This window comes from Onychostruthus taczanowskii, unplaced genomic scaffold (assembly GCF_017590055.1).
Source record: "Onychostruthus taczanowskii isolate IOZ18803 unplaced genomic scaffold, ASM1759005v1 scaffold57, whole genome shotgun sequence".
NCBI lineage: Eukaryota > Metazoa > Chordata > Aves > Passeriformes > Passeridae > Onychostruthus > Onychostruthus taczanowskii.
Window position 1 is genome coordinate 2,825,585 of NW_024503346.1, and position 12,075 is coordinate 2,837,659.

At 39.1% G+C, this 12,075-nt stretch overlaps 1 protein-coding gene across 1 annotated transcript; it reads right to left on the reverse strand.

Moving 5' to 3' along the window:
* Positions 1–1,236: 1,236 nt before the first annotated feature.
* CTCFL (CCCTC-binding factor like) lies at positions 1,237–12,075 on the reverse strand. The gene is made up of 10 exons (XM_041417767.1): positions 11,713–12,075; positions 11,102–11,287; positions 9,888–10,095; positions 8,132–8,299; positions 7,312–7,445; positions 5,570–5,690; positions 4,192–4,341; positions 3,361–3,518; positions 2,464–2,584; positions 1,237–1,364 (listed from the first exon to the last, which is right to left on the reverse strand). Exons 1-10 carry the CDS (start codon positions 12,073–12,075, stop codon positions 1,237–1,239), a joined length of 1,737 nt encoding a protein of 578 aa, XP_041273701.1.

The window sequence follows — 12,075 nt, forward strand, 5'->3', positions numbered from 1 at the left end:
ATTATTAATATTTGTTAGTTATGCTGCTACTTATTTATAATGAAATGTAACATAAGAATAGCAGCATTAAAGATGAATATTTTAAAAGTATTTAAGATTTTATGAGGCTTCCAAGTATTAATTATAAATGACAAAAAAATGTGTGAACAGTGCATAAATGGCAATTGTGATCATTGTAATGAATCATAACAATTAATAGTACTTACTGTAATGACTAGAAATTATTAAGAGTTAAACCCAGTAGTTCTTATAACCTAAGGAAAGTTACAGAAATGTATTTGACAGTTAAATTATTTTCTGATTTTTAAGTATACTATAAACATGAACTTTCCTAAATAGCACAGTTGTGCTTTATTGAAGATCTAATTAAAATCAAAGGCGTGGGTATGGTTTGGATCTGGTGCTAAATGGAGGACCACAAATTTACATGGGAACACTTGCAAGGCTGGTTAAAGAAAACCCACCTGCATTCATTAGATCCCACCTGCATTCAAAAAGAGTCAGCTTAAGGTCACAGAAGGTTTTACACTCCCAGAATTTGGGGGTCCTCCACATTTGTCTGCCACTCTGTTCCTGCTTCATTTTTGTCATGCAGTTGTGTCTGCTCAGCTAACTGAGCTGAGAAATACTCAGACAAAAGATTAGTTTCTAATTACCAGTAGTATGAGGCATAAAAAATGGTGCTTTTCCACAAAATTGTGTCATTCATTCTATTGCATCATGAATTCGATTAGAAACTAGAGTGTTTGCAGAAAGGAGATTTAGTAAATGTACCTTGTACTAAAAAATCATTGCCTTTCATTTGCTCACCTCAGCAAATTACAAACACTGAAATTCAGGCAGCTCTCAGTGATACTGAGGGATAAACTTGCCTCAGATTTGCAATTCTGTAAGTAAAGCTGGAAAAAAACAAATGTAAGGGGAAAAAACCAATCTATTATTTAATAAATAACTCTGAAATTAGCTGATTTTTTGCCATTCTGTTATTACCTGTAAGTAACAAACCAGGTGAAAGTTGCCTCTAACTTTCACACTTTGCAATGGTGTTTAGGTTGCACAGTAGAAACTGAAACAAGGAGAAACATGGGCACAGAAGGGCTTCAACAGCTTCCAACCAGCACCTTTTCCACCTTTCTAAGTGGAGGTAGTTCCACACTTTGAACTGCTCAGTTACAGCTACTGAGGACAAAGACCAGTCTGTCTGTGCATTATTTGTCCTTCATGTTGAGGATATGTTTAATGAGTTGCTTCTGCTCTGTGCTCCCCTGGAGTTGTTGTTTCTGCCCCATCTGAAACAGGAACAATCTCACTGGCACAACGTTCATTTTTCGCAGTAGAGTCACCTGGGAAGAATTTCAGGCCAACTTTAAAAAAAAAAATTAAATATTGGGATGATTAACCAGAAAGACATGTAAATATTTCAATAAATTTAACAAGTATGCAATTTATTTGGTGGAGAAAATGCTGCCACATCTTTTATCTAGCACTTTACTTGGGGAATGAATATATCTCCTGTTGAATATTACATTACAAGCCATGTTACTGAGTTTGGTATTCTCATCAGAGGAAAACTAAGCATTTTTAAACTGGAAACTTAATTATCATATGTATCCTTTTTCTTTTTTAATTATTAGCAACAGCAAATCACTGACAGGCTCAGACTCACAAGCCATCATCTGCAAAGCCACACTGTGGATCCCACAGGCCTCTGCAAGTTGTGCAAGAAGTGGACAGTGATTTATAAATACTTGCAAATGTCAGTTTTGGGGAAAACCTTCCGGACCAGCACAGAAATTTCTAGGTTTTGTGTGAGTCAATTAATGAACTGAATATTTGCATGAACAACATCTGAAGACACATTATCACAGCTCCAGAAAATCAAGCTTTCAGATGAAGGTATTTACAAGATATCAAAAAGAAATTGTTTGCATGTAGGAAAACATTAATAAGCAGCAAAATCTAATTACTACAAAAACATAAACACTGCAGCTGTAACACTTCTCTCTAACCATACCATTACAGCCTCACCAGTGAAAACAGAAGTGTCAATGCTAATGTAAACTCAGCTGCTGATATATATTCATTAGATTCAGAAAAGCTCCAACATTTTTTCTTCTCACCACATCAAATTTTCTCTCAGTGCAGATACAATCTGATACAAAGGGTGAGGTTTAGGGACACCGAGGCCTAAGGTGTGTCTCCATTCTTGTCTCTTACTCCACAAAGATCATCTGAAAGCATTGCTAAAAAGGGGGTTCAGGAACTGGAGCAGGGATGGTACCTGTGCAGAGACCCAACTCACAGGACAAGAATTTCTGACACAATAAAGCCTATTCTCAAATATTCTTCCATTATTAGCTTCACTGTGAAACAGCAATTAAGCAGCAGGGAAGATTCAATGCCTTAGCCTTTTAGTCTTGATTCTAATTTACATGATTAAATCCTAACTTAGTCACTGATTACCTTCTGGCTTAGAACACTTTGGATTCTCATGGATTTTATTTTTGCCTTTGATTCCTTTTCTGGGTGCAGCAGTTTTTGCCTTCACCAATCCACAGTTTTCAGCACGCTTACACATATTACTCTGTTAGCATAATGAAGAACAAATATATCAATCAAATATTAATCCATGTAAGCAATTTAACAGACACAAAGCAAAGATGGCTCTGACAGACAAATGCTGGAACACTAAGTGGAAGACTGACTTAGTTAACAACTTCCATAAAAGTCCTGAAGATTTTCCAGAATATATATTAAAATACTGCTTTAAAAGAACATTGCCATTTGGTGGGTATAAAATAAAATTTATCATTTTCTGGTTCCTGGATAAGCAATAAAGTTTCACATGTAAAATCTGTATGTGGAAAAAGGGTCACATTTACTTTAAAGAGTGCACAGTTAAGCCAAAATGAGAATATGTTCTCATTGCATATGGTTTTGAAGTGAATAATAATTTCTTACTTTCCTTGCTGAATGGGTTCTAGCTGTCCTAAAAGTACTCTTTAAAATAAATTTTTCAGTTCAGACTGAATTTATTCTGCATCACCACTGAAAATCACATTTCAGGCTCAAATGCTGCATTTTGTTCTTTATCACAACATCCCTAAAAGTGACTTCTCTTACATTATATTTCTAAGCAGTCCAATACAAAAGATTTATCAAGAAGATAGACTCATCCTTCCAGCATATCCATTTCAATTTGTGAAAGATTTACCCTGGAAATAAGCACCACTACACTATTTCAGTTGGACTGCAGTCACAAAAGTTTTTATTTTCTTAAGGTACCTATAACCCCAAAGCCAACTGTGTCCCACAACACCAGCACCAGAGTGAGCAGTATTTTCCCAGGAACTGGAATACCTGGTTACATGTGCACACCTGGGCACACCTGAAGCTTTTCTCTCTCCTGTGAGTCTTCCTGTGCTGAAGGAAGGCGTAGCGCTCGTGGAAAGCTGCCTCACAGTCCCTGCACTTCACTGCCTCTTCCATGTAGGAATGCAGATTCCTCAGGTGGACACCTGGACAGGTATTCAAAACAACTCGTTTTAATGGCAAGGGGTTTTTTTTCAGAGTTTTGAACAAGAACTGGGCTGTGTATAACCCTGAGAAATGCAAATCTTGTAAAGGAAAGCAAAAAAGAACCTTCCGTGCCCTCTGCAGTGGGGTAAAATACACAAATTAGTTTAAGATTAAACAAAAGATGCAGCAAGATGTTGTAACTTCCCAAAGAAATCAAGCAGTTATAAGCCTGAATCTTACTGATTTCAGTGGAAATCATTTAACAAATCAAATACTTTAAAAAATCTAGGCTTAACACAGAATTTTCATGTATTTCTGGAAACTTAAAGTTCTATATAGGTTTTTTTGTTACTGGCCAGCTCTATTCCTGCCAACACTTCTTCTGAAAAAACAGAGGGTCACAGTACCACAGGTATCAAGCAAATAATAAAACAGAAAAAGCTAAATATTTGCTACTTTGCATTTTAAACAAATTAAAATATCAACCACAAGATGTCACCACATCTCCTTGCAGGAAGAATTTACCTGTAAAACCACAAATACTTTTTACTTAAACTATTCTGTGATAATATGAAGTCAGCTATAACATATTTGGTGAAATTTTGTGAAAATTAGAGATTTCACCTCTACTTATCTCTACATTTTGCTGTCAGTGTTTTCCTTTAAACTCACCCAAGTCACTTTTTCGGGAAAGGAAAGTACTACAATGTGGACATTGGTGTTTTGGCACATTTTCTCCATGTTTCTGTAACACATGGATTTTCATGGTACCACTCTGAGTGAATCTGGCTTGGCAAACGTAACATTCATAGCGTTTTTCACCTATTAAAAAGAAATTAAAATAAGATATGCTTAGAAACTCTACTTATTTAATATAAATTCAAATTCCCACAGAATTCAACATCCATGTTCTAACAGCAACAGTCTCCGGATCAACCAAAAGTTAATATTAGTTGACAGTGCACAAAAGGCCAAACAAGTCTCCAGAAGTTTACATAACTGATTGCAACACAAAATCTTGGTTTTCTGAGTCCACAAGTCAAACTGCTGAAGCATAAAGCCATTTATATAATTCTAAACTAGGAACCAGGAATTATTTTAAATTATCATCTATTCTTCCTTGAATTCTTCATCTACAAAAATGCAGAATTATCTTCAAATATGCAAGGAGAGAAAGTGAACAGCAGTAAAACATCATGATAAGAGTGACACACCATCAGCCATTGATAATGGTGGGAAGGGGAATTAGGAAATTATTTTATTGCCTTTCTTCCCCAAAAAGCCACATCAGGTGTGACTACCATTAAAAATTACATCAACACTGGCAAGTGGCACAGCTTTGAAGCAACTCCAGTCTGGTTCTGTGGAAGAAGCCCCTGCCAGGAATGGGTAACACTCAAACACTTCCAGTTGGACTCTCATAAAAAAATAATTCAGTTTAATTGCACCAAACTGTCTCAAGATACGAACCAATGCGTGACAAGTGGGAATATTTGGAAAATTTGATTCAAACCATGCTGTCACACTCTGATTCAACCTAAAACATTAATCAGAGCACAAATTACATATCATAATTGAGCCAAGTTAAACCCTGAAGTACAGGATTGATACCCACTGCCCCTGAGATGACTTGCATGTTACAGAGTTATGACAAGAACACACTGCTTCCAATATTAAAGCAATTTAATACTTTGTTGACCAAATTAGTTGCTGGCAATCTGGGGTCACAACAGTATGCATGTTCTGAAAAGAGAGTTAAAAATCTTCATAGATATATCTCCATGTAAAATCAACTAACTGAGAAATAAAAGTGACAACCTGACCCACAGAAAATGAAATATTTCTCTAATATAAAGTAAGTTTAGGAGCAACAGCAAGACGAACTACTGGGCTTCCAACTGCCAAATCCAGAACACTGAAAGAAAACATGTTTTTACTCCAAATCACAAATTAAAAAAGGGTTAATTTCGAGGCCGAAATAAGATTGCTCTAACCCTATGAACATGAAGGAGCTGAGGCCCTGGACTTGATCAGTAGCCCAGCATGCTACCTGTGTGAGTTAACATGTGCCTTTTCAGTTTGCAGGCATCTTTGCTGGCATAGCTGCACAGGTGACAGGGGTAGGGCCGCTCTCCGGTGTGCGAGCGCACGTGGCGTCTCATCTTGCTGGCCTCAGAGAGAAACGAGAGATTTTCTAAAGTAACATCTACCTTAGAGATACATTTCATTAAGATGTAAGCAATTTTACACTTCTAATTGTATTAATCCCAGAATTAGCACTCTCACATCTGTGGTTTTCCCTGCACAACCTGCCTGCTGTGGTTTTGGGACACTTCTGCATTTTTCCCCCATATTATCTTGCTTCCTTATTTAGTGTCCACATTAGCAAAATGGGACATTTTATAATAAAAACAAAATAGATAAAATTTTAAAAAGAGGATACCTACTACTGTCAGGCTACTTGGATATACCAAACATAAAATTCTTTGAAAACACTCAGGAAAATAAATGAAAGACCAAACTCATTATGCAGAGTCTATTCACCTTCAAGTCCCAATGAAGCACCTGAGTTACAAAGTTTAATTCAATTCTACTTTTATTATGCTGTTTTTCTGATATGTTCTACATAAATATTGCAGGTATGTGACTGGGAGTTATCAAATGTTCAGTTCTTCCATTTATGAACACAATTAATGAATTCACTGCTAGATTCCTTCAAATCTGCACTACTATTCACTTAAATAAAATTAAACATGACTGGCAACCTCTGATACACAAAAGTCCAATAATTTGTGTGGCAGTACTGGAGAGCTCTTTCAGCTTTCTTCATTCAGGTAAAGCTTACAAGAATGTGAGTTCTGTAACAGCAGTGAATGCTGAATGCTCCTTATTGAAACAAGGGAAAGAACAGGGTAATTTAATATCAGCTGTCAGGCTTTTTAAGGATGCAAGCTATCAAAAATCTAATTACTAAGATAAGGTGCATGGAATAAAGTTCAGGATTGCTTACAGCTTTAGATCTGGACACAGCACAAATTCAGATATTGAACATCCACTAAACTGTGGTAGTGATTCAATCACAGGTGCATTTCTAAAAGCCTGTGCACCCAATTCAATTAAAATTTCCAACTGCACCCTTAAGCAGACTCTCAGGTATTTTATTCCTGATGAAGAAAATTCTAGTCTTGGAAAAAACTCATACATCATCAAGCATATAAACAAAATACCTGAACTTCTTTTTAGACATTAGCTGGTATTGTCCTACAGTACATGGAATGCAGTGTAAATGAGGACTTTGTAATGCTTTTGTAGGATCAAAATCACACAAACACATTGTCTAGCAGCAATTTTAGCATAACAAAAGAGAAAAAGCTCTTATAATGCAACTAGTTAAAAAAAAATAATTGTATGAATATTAATTTGGACCAACACATTTGCAAATTCTACAGGGACAAATAAGGGTTCCAGGAATTCAGGTTACTTGTTCCTTTTTTACAAGATGATGGGGATGAAAAGATGTGCACACAAATGAAATGTAATGGAATGTATTGCAATGAAATGAAATGTAATGAAATAAATGCATGGCACCACAAAGCTGTAGCCATCAGCCACCTTGCAGTAACACTGCAGCACCATAACAGATAAACACAATCCATCAGTGTGTCCAAGGCCATCAGCAGAGCCTGGACTTCTCACGGTTAAAAAATCTGGGCAAAAACTGTATGTACATTAAAATCCTGGCAGATGAAAACCTTCACACCCCCCCAAAAGATTCAGTAAGGCTGTACTTACTTCTACACTGGAGTAGTCACATATTGTGCACTTGAAAGGCTTCTCCAAAGTGTGCTTGTACCTCCTGTGTCGTGCAAGCTCCCCCCGAGTCACAAAGGCTGTGTCACACTCACTGCATTTATGGGGTTTGTTCCCTGCAGCAATACATGTGAGACTTTTACTCAACACCACAACAAAGTGATTTGTCTGCCTTACATCAACACGCAGAATTTTTTAATAGAACCTTTTCTGATGTTCTGATTTTTTACATACAATAAACCATAAAATGATTTGGGTTGGAAGGGACCTTAAAGCTCACTTTGTTCTACCCCCTGCCATGGGCAGGGACACCTTCCACCATCCCAGGTTGCTCCAAGCCCTGGTCAACCTGGCCCTGGACACTGCCAGGGATGGGGCAGCCACAGATTCTCTGGGCAACCTGTGCCAGTGCCTCACCACTCTCCCAGTAGAGAATTTCTTCCATATATATGTACACAGTGAGTTTATTATAAACACAATTTATCACTTTGCTTCATATGTTTATTTAGCAAAATGAAAACATCACAGAAAATTCTATTCTGCATGCAGGAATGAAGCACAGCTGAAGTCACTGTTCAGCTGACAAGAATTGTTAGAATGGTACTTAACAAAAAAAACCAAATACACACACACAGAGTTCCTAACTACAGACCATGTCTTTTCGTGCGGAACACCACAGAAAATCAGAGGAATTTCCAAGCATAAAATGATCACAGAACACAGCTGTAAGGCAAAGCCACTTGCCTGCTAAGTCAGTTTTGAAGACAGTATGCAACATGAAGCATTTTGAAGCCTTAGGTACCTGTATGTGTGTTCACATGGTTGTGCAGCAGAGCTGCTGTGCGGAAGGCCTTCGGGCAGAGGTGACACACGTGACGTTTCTCATCCGAATGGATTTTCAAATGACGCCTGAGACTCGACAGCTTGGCTGAGGTGAATGGGCAGAAAAAACAGTTGAATTCTTTTTCTCCTGTTGGAACAAAGACACATTTACACTATACATGCAACAAAATAATGACTTTACTCTTTCTAAAAATGGTACCAATTTCTAAAGAGTCCCTCTAGTCTGGGTAAAACTACTTCAAACTTCTACATCAAAGGATTCATTAAGACTTAAGTGATTTGCCCCCAAAATTATGTTAATTGTTAGTGATACAGTTTAGAATCTAATCCCAGGAAACCTAACTCCTACTCTAGCCCTCACTACCAAGACAGGATAAGATTTCCTCTCTAAGTACCATCTTTATAACTTGCAACAAACTTCTTGATAACAACTGTGTAATTAGCACTAAGTAAATTTATGCAAAGATTTGGAAATGGCAGGTTAAGCTATTCCCAGCTTTCTGGTGCTCCTGAATCTGTAAAGTGCCTATAAAGAAATCATGATGTGAAAGCCTCTTTAAAATTACTGGTTGAATTTGAGGGGAAAAGGTCAGTTCTTTGGAGAAGTAATAGAATAAAGTTCGGGGCACAAGAGTAATGAATTTCTTTTGAGAGTAACAAGTTAAGATTAAATGTGCAACACTTTTAGTTATGAAGAAGATTTGAAACTGTGAAATGGCAAATACGTCATATTTGAAGAGTCTTTCCAGAACAGTTGTCTCAGCTCCCAAGTGTGCTCTCTGTAATGATTTTCATGCTGAGACAAAACGCATTTTATACAATGCTTTATACCACACAGAGATGTGCAGATAACACTTCGCTTCAGTAAAAGCAAACAAAACCACTTTATTGTCATTTATTCATTGTGGATTCATGCCCACACAAAGGAACATTGTTAACTTTGTTAAAACTGCTCAAATGGCTTCCTATAAAGGCTGTAACTGAAACAGGGGACATTTACAATTTGTACAGTATCCATAGAGACCCCCAGCCAAGATACCTTAACTTCCAGATACAACACACACATTTACAGACTCAACACCATTGATGTCATCCAATTTTTACAGTACACACACAGTTTCTAGGGAAACAGATGCTTATCTGTTCTCTTTTGAGTCAGTCCTTAACTTCTGTAACATACTTTTAGGTTTCTAACATCTCAAATCAGCCATTTTCTGTTACTCTTATTTAGGCTCTGGGAAAGGCTTTGCTGACAGGTATTGATTGGTAAGTACCCACCACCCTCAGCTGGCAATGTGGAACCACTCTAAGCTCAACCATAAACCCTCAAACAAGAACATTTTGAAGCTGAATGAGTGGGTCAAGACACTAAATAAATTACTAGGTTTATTCAAAGGCACTTATACAATATTAACTTTGAAATCTCCCTGAAGGCTTCAAATACCACACACTGTTCAAAAGACCATTAATTTCTAAATGCCATCCAAAATGTCTCTCCTGAACACAAGGCAGATGACATCAGCCTGAACAAGATCTTCAAGCACTTAGGGCTAAAGGTATTATTTCTTCTTCCAAATTTCCACAGAATGTTAAGACTTAACCTAATCTAAACAATTACCACTGTGAGTATTTAATGCAAAACTTCAACCTCAGTTCAAAATCTTACTTAACATGCCTTATCTAGAAATTAATTATGAAGATTATTAATTTTTTACCTTTATCCTGATGTGGAGCACAAGCCTCAAATTTTAGATTCTTGAGATTTCTTACAGCTGTTTGTTCTGATGCAGTTGGATATTCCTGCTCTTTACTTCCATTGAATAAGTCAGACAAATCATCACCCCCTTTGCAGCTCTGACTCTTTGCTTCCCCAACAGTGGAAAAAACTTCCTTTCCTTCCCCCTCTTCAGATGGGCTCAGTTGCTGGATGTTATTTTCAAATGTAATGGTATCAATGTCTCTGTCAATCTATTTTTAAAAAGAATGTGTTTTACAGCTTTCTCAGTTAAAGGCAATAGCTAGTGGCAAATCAACAGAGCAGTCAACAAAATGCAAGCCACCAATTCATTCTGATTTTCAGTCTTACATGTGATGGACAAAATTTGCATTTAGCATTTACATACATTTAGCCTAACTGGTTACAATTAAGTAAGAATAATTACTAAAATTATGCCCTCCCTCTTCAAAATTTTATATAAAATTTCAGAGCATCATTTTGAGATTGCAGCACTGAGAACACAGAAACGCATATCTTTATTTTTAAAAGAAAATATTTAAAATTTCATTTCAGTACTTTTAAAAGGAAATGAGAAGTTTTTGGAATGGAAAAGCTCTGTTTTTTAACAAATTTAGGACTTCTGCACGCTAATTGTAATGCCTTCTTTGTTGTATACCAATTAACCAGGTTGTGATACTTCTTGCATTATCTAGACTCAAATATGGCAACATGACCTACCTCAGAAATTATCTAGTGGTATTTAATTGTAAAATAATTATAATAGCTAGCACAGAACAAAACAGGAGTGTTGCATGTCCTTTTTAATAAAATTAATTTCAAATGGGACTGTATTACATAACCAGCTTTAACAATGACTGAAGGATTGAACTAATTGAATTAAGGAGAAAAAGAGAAATTCTGTAATGCTGCTTAAGAGATGGAGGCTACCAAACAAATGGTAGCAAACTGATGAACTAAGTTAAAAACTTGTCTGAATTTCAACAGTTAAATATCATGTCACTATCTCCTTGATAATCTGGGTCTCTTCCAACTCAGAATATTCTCTGAATCCAGAAAGTCTAAACTTCTAGTTTGCCCTTTTAAAAATGAGATGAAATTGTAAAAAGATGTATAGGGGACTGGATACTTAAGCCAAATAAATAATATTAATGCTTAATCCAGAACCAAATCGGTGTGACAGCGGAAGCTAACAGGGAACAACATATGCCTAATTTGTACCTCCATCAGGAGTGTGTCTGCTGGTTTCTCTGTCGCCTTGCTTCCCGCACTCTTTCCTTGCCCTTCTTCTTGCATGATATGGATCCGCGCCAGCTCCAAGTCATGGAACACGCGGATGCCGTCCCGCGGGGTCAGGGCCATGCCCGGGGGCACCGCGGCCTGGATCAGCCCGGGCAGGGCTCTGTGGGCTCCCTTCACACACCCCGGCTGTAGGCTCGGTGTTCTTCACCTCCTGGGACAGATCAGGGCGCTGTGGGCTCCCTTCACACACACCGGCTGTAGGCTCGGTGTTCCTCACCTCCTGGGACAGAGATCAGGGCGCTGTGGGCTCCCTTCCCACACACCGGCTGTAGGCTCGGCGTTCTTCACCTCCTGCTCCTGGGACAGATCAGGGCTCTGCGGGAGCCCCTCACACGCACCGGCTGTAGGCTCGGTGTTCCTCACCTCCTGGGACAGATCAGGGCTTTGCGGGAGCCCCTCACACACACCGGCTGTAGGATCGGTGTTCCTCACCTCCTGGGACAGAGATCAGGGCTCTGCGGGCTCCCTCCCCACACACCGGCTGTAGGCTCGGTGTTCCTCACCCTCCTCGGACACAGGGCCGCTCTGGCGGACGCGTGTCCCGCTCGCACTGCGCCCCCCGGGCCGCTCCTCTCCTGCGCTCGGGTGAGCCCGGCCTCGCCAACCTTTCCGCTGCAGCCCAAAGCCCCGCACGCTGCGGAGCGATCCTGTTCGAGGTTTAACACGAAGGCAAACCACAGGCGTTCAGGACCAGCCCCAGCCCTGCTCCTCGCCCGGCTTCCCCCGGCCACAGGCCCCTCTCGGCCGCTGCGGGCGGTTCCCCCGCGGGGAGCTGGGTCCCTCCGGGCTGCTGGGCCGGGGCCCGGGCTGCCCCTCGAGGGGAGGCGGCAGGGAAGGGGCTCAGCGCCTGCCGCGCACCCCGGCAT